At 40.2% G+C, this 17982-nt stretch overlaps 1 protein-coding gene across 1 annotated transcript in view; it reads left to right on the top strand.

Moving 5' to 3' along the window:
- The window catches only part of jak1 (Janus kinase 1), a 41457-nt gene that overhangs the window by 17279 nt on the left and 6196 nt on the right, over nucleotides 1-17982 (top strand). The window contains exons 11-24 of the mRNA XM_046049742.1: nucleotides 707-905; nucleotides 4088-4197; nucleotides 4898-5053; nucleotides 5233-5320; nucleotides 5405-5532; nucleotides 6815-6953; nucleotides 10011-10162; nucleotides 10337-10487; nucleotides 11273-11361; nucleotides 11769-11961; nucleotides 12800-12924; nucleotides 14113-14285; nucleotides 15056-15173; nucleotides 15813-15923. Coding sequence (XP_045905698.1) covers nucleotides 707-905; nucleotides 4088-4197; nucleotides 4898-5053; nucleotides 5233-5320; nucleotides 5405-5532; nucleotides 6815-6953; nucleotides 10011-10162; nucleotides 10337-10487; nucleotides 11273-11361; nucleotides 11769-11961; nucleotides 12800-12924; nucleotides 14113-14285; nucleotides 15056-15173; nucleotides 15813-15923 — 1932 coding nt within the window. The remainder of the gene's footprint in view (nucleotides 1-706; nucleotides 906-4087; nucleotides 4198-4897; nucleotides 5054-5232; nucleotides 5321-5404; nucleotides 5533-6814; nucleotides 6954-10010; nucleotides 10163-10336; nucleotides 10488-11272; nucleotides 11362-11768; nucleotides 11962-12799; nucleotides 12925-14112; nucleotides 14286-15055; nucleotides 15174-15812; nucleotides 15924-17982) is intronic.

Raw genomic sequence — 17982 nt, 5'->3', positions numbered from 1 at the left:
ATAGCTGTATCTCGTGAAATTACAGCCAGCATAACGCATCCGGTGGCGCCACCAGTAATGCCACCAGTAACTCCTTATGCAGTATGTCCTCGTTCTCATAGAGTCATATCAGGAAGTTAACCCTACAAACCTTTTACAGTGCTGTGTGGCTATAGTAAAATACAATAAGAAAGAACCCTCTATCATTAGTGCTGGTAATATCTAACATCCCAGGGATGTACTGGATGTACTTGTGTGGGTTATTCACTAACCAGAGGGCATGACACAGCACCAAACCAAATAGTGTTAATTTATTCATATTTGATTACAGGGTGCTTAGATTAAGACAGGGTGCTACAGTACACTGCAGCTTTATGAGTCAGCATGGGAGGAACCCCCCCCCCCCCCACACACACACACACATTCACACATTCACAATGATGACTCACTGACTCAGTAAATGTGTTGGTGTTGCATGTGTATGTAGAACTTTAAGGGAACTATATAAGCCTATTTTTGATAAAGAAATCGTTTATAATATATTGGTTATTAAAAAAGTGAACACTCACTAAGACCTCTGTTTTGTTTATTTTTTTAAAAATATTTATATTAGTTTTACTTAATTACTTACTCATTACACTTTTACATTTTTGTACTCTCTGTTTTTCCTCCATGTTTGTCATTTTGTCATGTTCCAGTTAAAGAAACTCTCTCTTTCTGCATCCAGCTTGACCTGAAGGAGTCTCGTCCTGTGCGTCAGTATAAGAACTTCCAGATTGAGGTGTGCTCTGATGGGTTCCGCCTGTACGGCACTGAGACGATTCGGCCCACTCTCATGGAGCTGCTGGAGCACCTGCAGGGCCTAAGCCTTTGCACCGACAACCTCCAGTTCCAGCTGCTGCTCTGCTGTCCTCCCCAGCCTAGAGGTAAACTTAATCCCAGACATACAAAGTGACGCGGTGATCTACACAGAGAAGCATGCAGCACTGCAAGGTCACTAAGTTATAGAAGGTTTAACCCTTGTGGTAAGGCAGTCCTTTTAGGGACTTAAATAATTTAATACAAAATGGCTGACTCGCAGTGAAAATGTTGTATTTCTGTAAATAATACTTCTTCACTGGTCTCACGATTCGATTATCAGGTCAACGATTCGATTTGATATCACGATGCATCACCTCAAGTTTGGGAATTTCTTGGCACCTCATTACGGTTATGAGTGCTAAGATGCGATTGTAAAACAAATAGGATAAAGATGTATTTTTCGCACTGTGTGACTACTTAGTGCTTTTAAAGCAAAGTATTTGTAAATATCCAAACAACTAGATAGTAATGAAATGCAGTTATTTAATGTAACTTCATAAAAATTTAGCTAACATTGCATAGCATTTTTACATTATTACAACATTATTACTGACCTCTGCTGCTGATATTTTCATTTCTGATGCTGCTGTTATTAGTATAAAGTCAGATATGGGTTGAACCATATCTGTTCGTTTTTTTTGTCTCGTCTAGTGTAGTTATATGTTTGTGTCCTGTCTTGTATGTTGATTATTGTAATCTTGTATTGAGCACCATGGGTCTTGAGAAACGGTATTTCGTTCATATGTGTACTCGATAAGAGGATGAATGACAACCCAACAAACAAACTTGAACTAGCAGCCACAAAACGTTCTGCTCAGCTTCCAGAGCACAGCGAGAAGAGGAGACGTTAACTAGCGTTAACTGCCTTCACTTTTCCAGTAGTTGGAAAGCGACACAGACTTTAATTAACGGACACAAACACTGTAGATTTACTGGCAGACTGAAACGTAGCGCTCACATTTTCCTCTGCTCCGCTTGCTTTCACCATCACCTACTGCCCCCGATCACGTAGCTAAGCGCTACTGTGCTGCAGTGAAAATCATTAAAGTTAGTTACGCAGTGATTCTATTGATCATGTGAAAGTTTAGTAGTGCCAGTCATTCAATCAACAGCTCCCTATCTGTGCCAAACAGGGAGAACCACATGCCTCCGTTGTGTGCACACCACAGACAGTCCGGAGCTGCACTTCCGCATTTCTGAGTTCCGCCTTTTTTCGTTCCGTCAACATTACCTTATCAATTAACCTCTAGATAATCGGTTATTGACATTTGTGAATCAATTCATAATCGTCCAAGTCTGCATCGCGATGCATCGAAAAATCAATTATTTTCCACACCCCTAACGTTCAGTTTGTACTTTTTATTCAGCTACAATTACACCAAACACTATACAAACAAAATTGTAGAAAGCCCACCTGTGTTTCAAATAAAAATCTATCAATTTGCAATACACGTATTACAGCAATAATGAAGTTTATAGTAGAACCAAGGAGAACAGTTTATATGACTCCTGTTTGTCAGTTTTTTGCATCATTTTGAAATAATATGTAAAGCATTTAAAAGACGTTGTGGTAAAAATTGTGACAAATGTTTGGACTAGTCTGCAGTGGTTTTTTGAAACAGATAAATGCTACAGTAGTCTGAAAATCCAGCTTGCTCTGTCTTCTAGCAGTCTGTGCATCCTCGGTTCACTCTCTGTGCAGTACAACACCTCTGTACACTACTCTGTGCAATGCTACATCACATCTGGGTGTGGTAACAAGTACAACCGATCACATCTGACTGTGATGTCGGGTGGGGTCGGAAGTGCAACACACTTAAACCTTTCAACCCTTAGAGGTCATTAAAGCAAAGCTTTCCCTCCGTATAAGACTGAGTTGGTGTCTCTCACTAACTGAGGCTAGGTGAAGCTGGCATGAACAATGCTTGTGTGTCTGTATGAAATGGTGTCAGAGAGGAAGAGAGTTGTAAATGTGGGTTTCCGGAGTCAAACTAGCACTTGTGTTTACTTCACTCAGGGAAAGGTGAAGCCACGTATGCTGTGTGTGTGCTTGGATGTGTCAAACTGTTTTTGTTTGTTGGGGTTGTGTGGTGTTGATTATTATTATAAGGCATGACTGATTTGGGTTAGGGTTTGGGCTTTGTCTGCTTTAGAGGAAGATAAAAGACTGGAGTGGTGTGTTGTTGTCCCTGTTAAAATATTTATGATGTGTTATACAACATCCTTGCTTTAACTATATCACACTGGTATGCCCACATCCCTGATTATATGATACAAACACTTTTACCTAGTGTTGTTTTGGGTTTATGCATGGTTTTTAACTGTTATGAAAATAATGTAAAGTAACTACATGATGGCAGATGGGTGAAAGGCCTGGATTAGGTGAGGGGGTTAAGGAGTGGGTGCAGTGTAATATCTTCAGTGGAATGTGTGGGTGCATGTTGTATTTGGCTTTTGCATAAAAACAGATTGCATTTTACGGAACAATGCTCTCAATGCTCTTTGGCATTGAATATAGGGTGATGCTGAAGGAGTACAGATGCCTTTCCCCCCCTTAAACCACAGTGCGCTGGTTTTGCCACAACATTAGACACGCACGAGCACGCGCGCACGCGCGCACACACACACGCACACATACGCGCACACGCACGCACACACAGTATGGGAACATGCACAAAGACACTTTTTCACTGTCTCCTCCCACACACACAGCTCTGTATATACAAAAAATAAACTGAATCAGTATGGTAACCCAGCCTGAATAGCTTTTCACATCATTGCCACATTGACGTAATTGTTGAGAGCTTTTTCACCACATGTAAACACAGTTTTGCTTTCATGCTGAATATCAGTGATTATATAAGCGTCTATACAATTGTAGCATTCTTGTGCTCCAAAAGACACTTAAACCCAAGTTTACCTCACTGTCAACACCATTCCTGCTTTTATGGTTGTCACTTCATTGTTGTGTTGTGTGAATGCAGTGCAGGCAAGTTTAGACAGTGTTACAAAAGCATGCCTTTGGCAACAATACAAGCAGAAATGACTTTCTCAATGAGGGATTACCTAACACAAAAACAATGTCAAGTCTCTGCATCTTGATTTTAACAAAGAGGAATCTAACTCGCTATCATACTTTTGAAAATGGTCAGCAGTAATATAAATGATATACACTTATGTGCACAACTTTATACAAAAACCCTGGAGTGGCTTTTTCAAAGTGTATGTGTGTGTGTTTGCGTTGCAGAGGTTTCTAATCTGCTGGTGGTCACCAAAGAGAGAGCATCAGTCCCTCAGACACCCATGCAGGAGAGTCAGCTCAGCTTTCATCGCATTCTCAAGGAGGAGATTGAACAGGTATGTCCATAGATGTAAAGATAAAATAAATAATGTAAGTCCATAGTTACGAAGTTTTTAAATGATTGTCAATGCATTTTTTTTACGTCACAGTTTAGGCTTCCAGTGTGCTGCATGTTAGACCGCATACCAGTTTAGTCAACACACAAAAAAGTACAATTGTAACATTATCACAGGCAAATGCATTTGTGTTATTAGGGTGTTTTTATTTCAGAGATTGTACACTATGTTATTATTGTTTTTTCCTTATATTTGCATTAATCTACACAGTTGAACTTACACCCTTCACAATTTATTTAATCTTCTCTTTTTTCATATAATTTACAGATATAGCATGTAAGAGAAAATGGGTTCCTCAAATAAAAAGACTCTCAGTCAACTTGCCTAATTTATTTGTTTATATATCTCAGATTACATATTTGCTCAGCCTTCCTCACAGCACACACAGTTGAATTTAAAACTGTGTATCTATAAGTAGTTTTGTTCATTTTGAATGAGGGTGCACATAAGCAGATGTTGCTTATCCTCCAGCGCACATGGAATAAACACACTTAAACTAAGACTCTTTCTCTGGACAGAAAATGCATTTGACGATAGTTTCAGAATCTTCATAGCCCTGTTTTTGTAGTAGCCGTTGTTTCGGTACTGGATGTAACTATTTATGTAAAACTGTTTATGTGCTCCCTGCTGTGTTAACCAGGAGGAGCATCTTGGCCGAGGCACAAAAACCAACATCTACTCGGGCACACTGAGGGTGAAGAGTGAGGAGGAGGAGGAGGATGCAGGTTACTCATCCTTCCAGGAGGTCAAGGTGGTCCTGAAGGTGCTGGGTTCTGGACACAGGGACATCTCCTTGGTGAGACACTCAGATCCATCCTGTACATCCTTGTTCACCTGTTCTTATGAGGACTTTGACTACATTCTGTAACAGCTAACCAAACTGAAAGATAATACTTGTCAGCAGCAAGCTGTTTCAAAATTTAATGTTTCTGTAATGTGCTATGTGTTAAGTCATCTTTGTCTTTCTGTTGACAGGCGTTCTTTGAAACGGCCAGTATGATGCGGCAAGTGTCCCATAAACACATAGTGCTGCTGTATGGAGTGTGTGTCCGCCACCAGGAGAGTAAGTGCATGTTGAGAACTGTGTTTGTACATGTGTATCAGAGTGCAGGGCTGTTTCTATCGTCTTTGTGTTTGTGTGGAACAGATATCATGGTTGAGGAGTTTGTCCAGCTAGGACCACTGGACTTATTTATGAGGAGACAGCAGAGCCCACTCAGCACACCATGGAAGTTCCAGGTGGCCAAGCAGCTGGCCTCAGCTCTCAGCTACTTGGTGAGACAGGAAAACACACACACACACACACACACACACACACACACACACACACACACACACACACACACACACACACACACACGATAGTAGGGATGGGGATCGTTAATTTTTATTGATATTGATACCCTTATTGAGACTGCTTAACGATCCGATTCTTTATCGATGCCACTATCGATACTTTACTATTTTTACTACTATTTTTAAGTTATGGATATTTGGTAAGACCAGACCCAACGGGCATGAGGTAGGCCTGCACGGGAAATATTCAATGTGCGAGAACGTTATATATTTAGATGACATATCACTTGCAATAAATAAACATATATTGAAGGGTACATATTAACTGCCTGGTTGTTTTTTAATTTAATATTTAATATAACAGCAAAGTTACTCAATAACTTTATCTGACATCAAGTAGTGAATGACGTTTAGAAAGAACAACATTAGTCTGTATCAGTCCCTCCTGCTCTCTCGCTGGCTGCAGGTAACGAGGAGGAGGAGTGTCTGGTGTGTCTCAGCCAGCAGCTGAGTTTTTAAGACTACAGACCAGTCTGTGCTCCAGACAGACAGCTTTCTATTTAGCTTGTTTTTAACATTTGGCTAATGCCAAGCTAGCATTAGCAGTGTTTGTATAAAACATACAGGATGAGATACTGAGGACAGAGAAGATTTAATTAACCATTTCTACATGTTTAACGTTACGTTACAGACAGGTGTATTGATAAAGTATTGTCTTTTTACTTGCGAAGGTTTTATTGCACGTACTTACAGTAACGAGCGTAGTTGTCATCAACTAACGTTACAGTAATTTGGAGCTAACTTAACCCTCACCGTAATATTATTCCACCGCAACGGCGCAGCCTCTCACTCAGCTGCGTGCGTGCGTGCGTGCGTGCGTGCGTGCGTGCGTGCGTGCGTGCGTGCGTGCGTGCGTGCGTGCGTGCGTGCGTGCGTGCGTGCGTGCGTGTGTGTGTGTGTGTGTGCCGACAGAGAGCAGGCAGCCTGATGATTTTCTTATCCATTGCGTTTCAAATGAAATCAGATTTTACGCTCGAGACATAACGTTACATCATGGGATCCGTAAGTCTCGATAGCAGTATCGATAAGCTCGAACCTTATTGATTTTCGGGATTTGAGAAATTTTGGAACCGGGTCTCGAACCCCATCCCTATATGATAGTAAGTGTGTAAGTCCTGTGCATCCAGGTGATCACCTGCACCATGTTAGATCCATTTCATGATCAAAATCTTTATATTTGCCCTCTCAATTGTGTTTGTAGGAGGACAAAAAGCTGGTCCACGGCTTTGTGTGTGCTAAAAACATCTTGCTGGCCAGGGGCGGACTGGGCACAGATGAAGGAGGGCCCTTCATCAAGCTCAGCGACCCAGGAATACCAATCACTGTACTCACCAGAGAGGGTGGGTGCAAGTACACGCATATAAACACACATTTGCTCTCTGTTCACTTGAGGTTATATGTTATACTCACTCACTCAAAGTGAAACCTAAATGGTTACAAAACAGCTACAATGGAAAATTTCTCAAGTTCCACTTTTCTTACCCAGTCAGCGGTAAGTTGTCAGCTGTAAATGACAGTGAAACCAGAAAAGCGAACACATAAAATACCTCAAGGATGTGTAATAAAGTGAAAGTACAATCATTTGTTTGAATTGATTTCCAATTCATTTTCAAATCTAATTAGAACACCAAAGAGAAGACAATTGAAAGATTCAAAGTGAAACTATTTTGACCGCGACTCACATTTCATGGAAACGGCAACACATACTGACACACGTTGTCTGATGATCGGATGAACTAATTTAGAAATATGCTTCTTGCTCGTCTCCTTTTTACATATAAACTAAGGTTGCTTGTTGTAGCTTATTCAATGCACTGTCCTGTCTTGAGTTGGATTTTTGTTCGTTTCTTTGTTTTGCTTAAAAGTCATCATCTGTACCCTCATTTCTTCCTACAAAATACAGATAAAAGAAAAAAGCCTTTCCGAGTCAGGAATAGGAATCCTATTTGTCACTTAATCAATATACTTTGCACTGGGCGCATTTCCTCTAAGACTACAAATTGTGTTGTAAAAGCATCTGGGTTCAGGGAAGATGACATGACAAGGATATTTCTCAGATTGCACAGTTCCCCTCAAATGGCCACCTCATGTTATGCCTATTAGAACCAGAAGTTGTGTGATATATAATGCAGTGTGGCTATACAGATGGATCAGCAAACCACAGTACAGACTGGAAATGTGTGCAAATGTCTATCGCCACACGCCCTTGGGGATGCTCCTCCCTCCCTCTTTGTTCCCAGAACTCTTTTACATTTCTTCTTCTGTCTCCTTCCCTTTGCAGAACAATGAGTCTTCCAGTTACACATCGATGTTCTTGCACATAGATTTGATTGAACACATAGTGGATAAAGTGCTGAGAAACCCACAGGGAGCACGCTACTTCTTCCCAGCAATCTCTGATCACTTTACTAAAACCCTCAAATCACTTCCTTACATTCTTTCTTTTTTCTTTTTCTTCTGTCCTTCTGTACACTCAATTACCGCCTTCCCCACTCCCATTTCTGTCTCCATCTTCCCCCTTCTTTCCACTCAGCCCCTCCACTGCTTCTTCACCTCTTTACTCCTCCTCCTCCTCCTCCTCTTTCCCTCCAGTCAGTCATCCTGTGTTCCAGTCTGAGCTGCATGCACGTACTATGTTATAGATTTATGGAGCCAGAAAGCCAACTGTGGAGTCAGTCAATCAGCCTGTCTTCCAGTTACAGTAATAAATTTCAGCCAGTTGATGCTAAAGCTTTTAGATTCAGAAAATGCAGTCAGTCAACATTTTAAGACCGCTACCTGCCCAGTCAGTGTGTCAGAGCTGTTTTGTATTTTACTGTCGGCTCCTGGTAAATGGAACATGGTGAGAGTATGCTGGCTCAGATGCATGAGGTCACTCCCTAAACATTACTTTCAAATAGTGTTTAGCATGGAGATTTTGTCAGCATTTGGTCAAAGTGATTATATTTTTACTCTTTTAAAAATAACAGTTCTCAGTTTGTTACTTGTTTAACAATATCCTGTTGATTGATCTGTGATATCTGAAGCGAAATATGGATAGTGCAGTCAAGTCGATTTTTATTTAGATAGGCCAAAAGTTTTCCTTAAAGTGCTTTACAGCCTGCACAACATACAGTACATTACCCTCTATCCTTAGCTACATGATGTGGACAAATCAGAGATTTAAAAAAAACTGCACAAAAAAACTCAGGGAAAGAAAGCTAATATAGGAGGGATCCCCCTCAGTGACAGTAGCAGGGAAATAAAAAGCAAACAAATGAGAAGATGGTATCAGGAGAAGCTTCAGAGGTAAGACCTATATTGGAGCACACAGACTTTGTAGGTATGCTCATAGACCCTATGCAGGAGTATAAATGGGCCTTTACGGCAACAAACTTTATTAAATAAGTAACGATTCAACACCAGGTGCGTTTCTTAGTCTCTGATGAAGATGCACCAGGCAATCAAGTTTGTTGCTTTATAGGGTAGGCAATTTATTTCAGAAGCATTGTTTGTTATATTTGTTGAAGTTCTTGTTGATGAAATCAATAAATCAAATGCTCTGACACAAAAATGAAAAACTGCGACTGTAATAAGCACTGCCAAATGACTGGCTGGCCTACCTGCTTGTCTACCCACCCACCGACCTACCAACCTGCCTACCTGCGCGCACTCTGCCCCACCTGACGGGGTGGGATTTTTTTTCGGTTGGATACTTTCAAAATCTAGCCGTCTCTTGCTATTTCTCCAATATTGCCTGTCCTAGCTTTAAGTCCATGTTTACTTTGGATCTTATCTCCGAAGTCTGTTCTTACAATATTGCCTCACTCTGAGAAAACCTGACAGACCTCATTATTTGTGAGACATTTGAAGCGTGCTTAACCTCTTACTTCAATTAAGAATGTGGATTATTGAAGAAGTCACGCTACTTCAGGTGCCACTGAGCACTGGTAGAACCTGGACCACAAAACTTAGATAGAAATATAAATATATAACAGCCTGATGAGGACAGGACCAGTATGCTTATTATATTGTCTTTCAATTATTATATTTCCCTTATGTTGAAGGTGTTTGTGTGTATGAAGCGGTCAGCATGTTTTCTTTAGCTTGTTAAAAAGGTTAAGTCAATATTTCACACATGGTAATATTGGACAAATGCTCCCCTAGTTATGTCTTAAAGGGCAAGGTTTGCCTTTGAGGGCATCATCACTCATCTTCACATTGGTCAGACATTATTACAATTCAGAACAATGTAAAGAATAATTTCCACTGATTAGGTTGAGCTCATGTTTCTATATTTCACACATCTCCAGTAATCATCAAATAATCATCTTTTTGTATTTTGCACCAGGGGACTGAAACAAATTTGTACTTAATTGATTTACTGTTTCTAAAACTGACTTTGTTTGCCTCTGCAGAGTGTGTGCATCGCATCCCATGGATTGCTCCGGAGTGTGTCAAGAGTGTGTCTTCCCTGAGTGTTGCAGCTGACAAGTGGGGCTTTGGTACCACCCTGTGGGAGATCTGCTATGATGGAGGGGTCCCCCTCAAAGACAAGAAACTCACAGAGGTAGGAGGCACATACAAGAACTCTATATGACTGTGTATAATCATATATCTACACTAATGCCATTTGTTAATTGAAATCTGATGGCCACCCTATACTTTGTTTTTATTCCGGTTTATTTCCATACTCCCTTTTCACCTCCACTGACATTCAAATCTATGTATTTGTGCTGAGCAGAAGGAGAGGTTTTATGAAACAGAGTGCCAACTGGCCACCCCAGACTGCATAGAGCTGGCTGAACTGATGACCCACTGCATGAACTACGACCCCAAGAAGAGACCTTTCTTCAGGGCTATCGTCAGAGACATAGACATGCTAGAGGAAAAGAGTATGTATGAGGGTATTGTGTGTACTATACATTATAAGTGTTTCCATGTAATGAGGTGGGTGCAGATATGAAGTAAAACCATTTTGTTTCTGCAGTTTTATTATTCTGTCTTTTGGGCGTCTCCAAAAACATGTTGGATTTAAATTGAGCGTACGATAAAGAACGGGCGAAAGACATGTACATGTTCAAATTTTCAAGGCAGTTGTTTAAAGCTGGAATATGATCTGAATGCTTTGCATGTTTTGTATCTTACCTAGCAGCAGCTTAGTAAGTAGAGAGAGCAAAGAGAGAGAGACTTGTTTACTCAACTCAGATGTTCATGAGGAAGTTCACTGGGTGCATTATCATTGATCTACCCCTCAGCTGGGCCCCATGGCGACATAATACTCTGTTCTTCCACCTGCTGGCCAGAATTGGATACTGCAGTCAGGCTTGCTAAAGCTTATCTGATCATCTTATTTTAAAATCTCAAGACAGCTACAAGCATTCACTAAAATATTGATCTACTTTAAGTTGCACCCCAAAAGGCTTTCTGTTAAATAAACAATTTTATAATTATTGAAAATGGTGATACAGAATGACTTTGCTAGAATAATTCTCAACTTTTAAGTAGCCATTTGTGTGGAAACCAGAGCATGCTAACATTTACATAATCACAGAACATTATGGTGAAAACTGACAATGTCAACCACAATAGACTTCCTATGACGCAAGTGTGCTTATGTTGAAGAAAAGACATGTTTACCCAGTATGTTCAATGTAATTGCTCTTTTTCCATCTCTCAGACCCACTTATCAAACCCAAGCCCACACCAGAGGTGGACCCAACTGTGTTTGAAAAGAGATTCTTGATGAGGGTCCGAGATCTGGGAGAGGTAAACTGCTCCTGCTGTATCTATGCTATTTTGTGCTTTTACTCTATGTATAATAGATCTTAGCCATTATAAGAATGTTTAAACTGACATTTTCCAAATGCATAAATAAAACGACTTGGCCATTAGTTTACATGCATTGTCACATGTTTTGTATAAAATCTATAATTACCTTCAGAGCAGTCTGTGCTTTAAGTAGTTTGGTGAGTATGGTTTCCTATTTCACGGTTCACATCAGCTTCCTACTATTAAAAAATGTCTTGGGGTATAATGATTCTTGTGAAGTAAGCAACAGAAGATGCTGAACTGGGAAAAAAAAACAACAACAACTGGTCCCACACAGGAAGTAGACTGGAACTCATTCAGGATTGTCCGAATAACTTAAAATTTCTCACATGTTCCTAATGCAGGGCCACTTTGGTAAGGTGGAGCTGTGTCGCTATGATCCTCGGGGAGATAGAACTGGTGAGCTGGTGGCAGTGAAGTCCCTGAAACCCGAGAACCGGGAGGAGCAGAGCACCAACCTCTCGCGTGAGATTGACATCCTGAAGGCACTCTACCATGAAAACATTGTCAAATACAAGGGCATTTGCCAAGAGGAGGGTAAGATGGAATACATACATACACAAAAATAAAGCAGTATGAAAGAAACACCTTTGTGATGTTTGATCAACACATCTAAGATCTGACCAAACATTTTAGGTAACCATAAGATGTTTTCCAGATACAGATATAATGTACTGATAGGTTATATAATTATTAATTTAGTAGCAGGCATGTAGTGTTGACATAAACTTTGGTGCTTTAGTGTGTAAAAGGCACGTGCACTACAATTAATGCATATTTAAGTGTTAAACCCACCATCTGTACCCATATATTCACAGGTGACATAAGACATGAGCACATCTGCTACATGAAGCTTTGGTGGTTTAACTTTCAAAATAAAAGCATTGTAAATAAATGTTGGGTGTCACTAGATTCTAGTTGATGATGTTAAATGAATCCTAGAGTGTTGTTTGACAACACTTACCGCTGTTCTGAAGGTATTTCCAGAATCCTTAAAGTATCAGAAACATCTGTATAATAAAATATTCCATCCAGAGCAAGAGAAAAAAGGTATTTCCCAAGTTTTGTATTCACAATGAAAATATATCAAAACTAGTTACATGAAAATACAATACATTAGAAAGGAACATCAGTCATACAAATATAACTATAATACATTTATAGTTTTGGTTCAAACAAATTGAGCAAGAAGATATGTGTATCTGTCCAGCTACCGTCTGTGCTTACATAAGGAAAAAGAGGCACGACTTGGGAAACATGTTGAAAAATGTTTTTGTCATGCAGTGAACAGAATGTTTTCCTCCAGATGGTTAAAAGTGGTACAGCAGAATTTGTGCCTGTCTCTGATTGCATTTATGTGTAAATTGGTTTGTAGGTGGTCAGGCCATTAAACTTATCATGGAGTATGTTCCCCTGGGAAGTTTGAAGGAGTATCTACCCAGAAACAAAAACAAGACTGACCTCAGCACCCTGCTCAGCTACTCCATCCAGATATGCAAGGTAACGGTTTCTTTTCACAGAGCTATTTCCTCAGACCAGCTGGTACCATCAGCCATCCCTGCATCTTATATTGGCTTTTTATGAACAGTAAAACACCAGCCGTCAGCGTTTAGCATTTAACACCTACCCACTATGTAGTTAAATGGTAATTATAGCATCCACACTCAAAATGCTTTGAAATGTTTTAACGCTTCCTGTTTAGATACTGGTGATGAATTGCCTTCTAAAACAATAGTCATGTGATTGTCACTTGATTTTAATAAAGGTGTGAACCTTGTGGTAGAAGTTAAGTGTTGAATCATATTGGTGGGTGGCCCTCGGACCCCTTTCGGGGGTTTGGGTTACTGTGATATAGAGATAGAGTCAAAACTTTAACTCCCATGAAACTCCCAACAAAGATCATGTAGAGGCAAGATGTATCTGTTTTCACATGTGCATCCTTGCGCTAAATTCATCAAGTCCGACCCAATTTGATAAATATTTGTTGTATGTGGTTCTCGTATCGCGTAACATGAAGACTTTACAGCCACTTTTCAGGTAGGACTCTAACACTGCAACACTTGTCTTTGTAAAGAGAGAAACTGACAGGATGAAGTCGCTAACCTGCCTGTCAGCTCACACTGGTCCGTTTCAGTGGATTTACCATAAAGGCTTTAATACGTGTGCACTCCAAATTTAGGTACGGCTAGTTTAATCGCCTTCTCACAAACGAGTGACAGAAACAGGCCGCTTATGTTACCGTAGTTACCTTAAAAGAAAAGTGGTTGTCTCGAGTCGGATGCCAAAAGTGTATGAGCGTGAGAGCAGCACCCACAAAACACAACGTTAGATGTCTGAAATGTTATTATGAGATGTGTTAAAAAATTTTCGGTTAATTTTGAACGGGCGGAGCAAATTAGACTGTGGCGGACCGCCATGGTCTCAATAATTAATGGGAAAGACTGGATAGAGAAATCATGGAAACAGTTCAGGTGTCAGACAAACATTTAACCAACATGGCTTGCAGTGCATCAAGTGTTTTAGTTAATAGATAATGCATCAGGTATGCGTCCTCAAGTCATTGACTGACCCTCTACCACCAGATGTAGCTTTGTTTGTCTGCATGTTCCAGTCACTCAGTCTACATCACAGAAAGCCATGGGCTGCATTTCAATCAGTGACAGTGACCCTGTTTTATTTTTCTTTAAGGGAATGGACTATCTAGGATCTCAAAATTACATTCACCGGGACCTGGCTGCCCGAAATGTGCTGGTGGAGAACGAGAGGACAGTGAAGATCGGAGATTTTGGCCTCACCAAATGCATCAAGGACAATGAGGGATATTACACTGTCAAAGATGAAAATGACAGCCCTGTTTTCTGGTGAGTCAAGAGGAGGGAAGGAGATGGACATTAAGACAGCACTTTAAATTTTACTCTCTCAGACTTGACTGTTATAGCCGAGATCTTATTGTTTAGAGAGAGACTATGTAAAGGAAGGAGAGGATAAAAGGTGGAGCGGATACTAATTGAAAGGAAGGATCAGAAAGGAATTGACTGTAGACAGACAGTAATTTGAACTGAGGAGAGAGATACTGTATAGGAGAATTTCAAGCAAAGAGTGAAGGCATATCATTTAAAAGTACTCTTAATTATTTTTGGCAATAAGTTCAGTTGTAGCTATAGCTAATGAACTGAGCCTAAATGACTAGGTAGTATTAATACGGTATTTCCTCAAGCAGACACAAACATCGATAAGTAAAAACATGCCTGCACATTGTTATTCCAGTCGTAGTTCTTTTATTCTATATGGACATGACAAATGGTCTTCCACCTAATATTTCTTGAAGCAAATATATATTTTCAAACAATTTAAAGAATTATAGCTGATTCCTTTTGCAGAATTAAATTCATAAATGGATAAGTGGAGCCTTTTCTCGCTGCAGGTCATAGTGCATCTGCAGGTGTGTAATACTGTATATTGAAGCAGTATATTTCAGTAACATATTGTATGTGATGTTAATGTTGAAAAGTACAGTATAAATGCATGATAGAGACACAGGGAAAGCATGATCACATTAACAAAAATCGTACATTGAAACAATGTGTTGAAATGGTTCTAAGTAAATATGTGCGGACACTTTGTTTTTCAGGTATGCTCCAGAGTGTCTGACTCACTGTAAGTTCTACCTGGCCTCAGATGTTTGGTCCTTTGGGGTGACAATGTATGAACTCATCACCTACTGTGACTCCACCAAGAGCCCGATGACGGTCAGTATGGGGTCATCTCTTTGTTGTCATTGCATTCAAGAACTACATCTAAACCTTGAATAGATAAACTGAATTTATCGCTGCATTCATTACATTGACTTACATTCATTTCCTGGTGACTTTAACCATAACAACTACTTGCCTAACATGAACCTAAACCTGACATTAAACTAAGTCTTCAACCTGAAGTGTAACAATTTACATCATGGGGACTTGCTTTTGTCCCCAAAAGGAAGGCAAGTCCCCACAATGTGACTGTGTAACAAGATTTACACACACACACACACACACACACACACACACACACACACACACACATTTGTATGTGGCAGATGGTGTCTGTCTTTGGCCAGAGTGGCAGATGACATATTCCACCATGACCTGTGTCCAAACTACCACCTGTGCCTACGCTAAGAGCTTAGTTTTTCATTAAGTTTTTTCACTTACATAAGGCTATTTAACTGCCACTGTTATCCTGATTGACTAACAACTATTATTGGAAGGCAGTTAGTAATAAAGACCTGCACGAGTCACGTGTTGTATTTCGTCACGTTTCATGTCTAGGTAAAAATAGAGACAGTATTGGATAGTGTTGTACACTGTGCCTTTGGTAACCTGTCCTTATCCTCACCCACGCAGCTCTTCTTCGGTATGATCGGTCGAAGTCATGGTCAGATGACTATCATCCGATTGGTGAAGGCGTTGACAGAAGGGAGGAGGTTGCCACGTCCTGATGGCTGTCCTGAGCATGTAAGATACTGTCTTCTCATTATCAACATAAAACAATAATGACATGGGAATTGTCTTTATTTAAGAAATGAATGCAAAGAAAAGCAACTCCAACAATAGTCAAGGTGTTCTTCCTCTGGTTAGGGGTGACAGACTCAAGAAAGAGTAGCGGCTTCTTTTGTATAGTAGTTCTTGATGTTCAATCATCAGCATCCTGTCGGAAAGGAAACGGGGAAGAACAAGGTTCCAAAAAAGATCAGAGCACCCAAATTACAAAAAAAAACATGTAGCTCATGTTCAGTTGTAGGAGAGCTAAACTTTGGCAGTAAACATGGCATCATTTTGATAAAGTAGCTGAAGGTTGCTTGATAAGTAGCTCTTTACAGATACCAGAAATGTTGGTGATTAGAGACATCTGAAAATAATGTTTAACCAAATTCATATAAATCAGGGCCACAATGACACTTCTATGAGACCCTGAACGACACAGTTGGCTCATTTTCTGAGTTATTTACCCCTTTACATGAAACATCTAGATTCTTAGTATCACTTAAAATATGTCCTGATAGTTTTTGTGAAGTGCACATGAAATACTGCTTGTGATACTGGCAATATCATTAGTTTTACAGTATATAAGAACATTTACCTTAAAGTATACTTTAAAGTAGGGATGCTTGTTCCTGTATAGGCCTTGTTAAGCAGATTGTGTATCGACCAAGCCTGACTGTTCGATATTACAGTTTCTTCCTCAAAATCACTATAAAATTCAGTGTTTCTGCCATCAGTTACATGTCAGCCGCTGACTTATTTTCTAGCCACAATAATCTCTGGCTTCATATAAAAATAATCCCTGGAAACTTTAAAAATAGTAAAAAAAATAGTATCTGTACAACCACCACAGAAAAAGTTGTAGCAGCAACAGTTTTTACTTGCCGATGTAAACATGTTATCATCTGCTGCTTAAGCAAAGAAGGAGAACACTGCTGCAGTTTGGCGCCTGCAGGCAACACGTGTTGCAGAGCATGGCTTGTACTGTGAAGCATAGCACAACAAGCAAAAAATTCTGTGCGGTAAGAGTGCTGTGCCAATGTTTTAGAGAATGTATAATTTAACTTTCAAGTAGCTTTAACACTAGCTGGCCGCTAATTTAGTTCATCCCACTAGATGGCGCTGATTATTTACTGGCGTCTGCCAACTGTTTGGCGCACTTGAAGGTGGTTACTACCGTAAAACTTCATTTAATAGCTGAGTCCCAAATAGCTGCCTACCACGTTTACTGGCCTGGTGTGGGAACACGTTTTGACAAATAAACGCAGGTCTCCATTAAACGCCTGGTCTGGTTTTTATATAAGTTCTTTGGATGTATAAAACCTCTTGAACCCCGCGGGGTTGCCCGCTTTAGCTGCTTAGATTGTTAATACAAATATTAATGTTTAAACGTATGATCAATATGTCAGCATGGACATGCTACACATCGTTAGATCATTTAGATTGTCCACAATTCAATCGTTCAGTTCATTTAACAGAAACAACAAGCCCCAAAGTCTAATTCTTGAGATGTACCAGTGTGACCTGCATGGTACAAGAGATGGGGAGGGGGGAAGTGCCAATTCCCGTTACCTTTTGAAGCGCTCATTAAGTCCAAATGGGTTCTTTCCTTGATAATTTATATTCCTTTAGTCTGTAAGGGTCCACCGATCAACAAAAGAATCAAAACAGCTTTTTAGGGCTGTCCCCGACTAAGGATTTACATAGTCGAATCAGAATTGTCAAGTCCTGCCTATAGTTGAATCACATGTGTGTTTTTGTGCACGGCGATTGCGAGCCAAAGCTAAACTGAGGCTTATTGTTGACCATTTTCTCTCTCTCGCCTGCCATTCACCGGTCTTGTGCAGAGTTTTTGCCGCGCTGCTGACAGCTGCATGCACGTCGCGGTTCCTCGTGGGTCTATTTCAAGTAGCAGCGGTTTTAAAAACGCTAAAATATTCTTTGTGTGGTTCATCACCGGTGATAAATTATCCGAAAGCCCTGCGAGGTGCGGACAACTCGGCACTACACAAGTGAAGCCGGGGCTCCGTCT

This window comes from Micropterus dolomieu, linkage group LG05, assembly GCF_021292245.1.
Source record: "Micropterus dolomieu isolate WLL.071019.BEF.003 ecotype Adirondacks linkage group LG05, ASM2129224v1, whole genome shotgun sequence".
Lineage (NCBI taxonomy): Eukaryota > Metazoa > Chordata > Actinopteri > Centrarchiformes > Centrarchidae > Micropterus > Micropterus dolomieu.
This window is presented reverse-complemented; position numbering and strand designations above follow the sequence as displayed.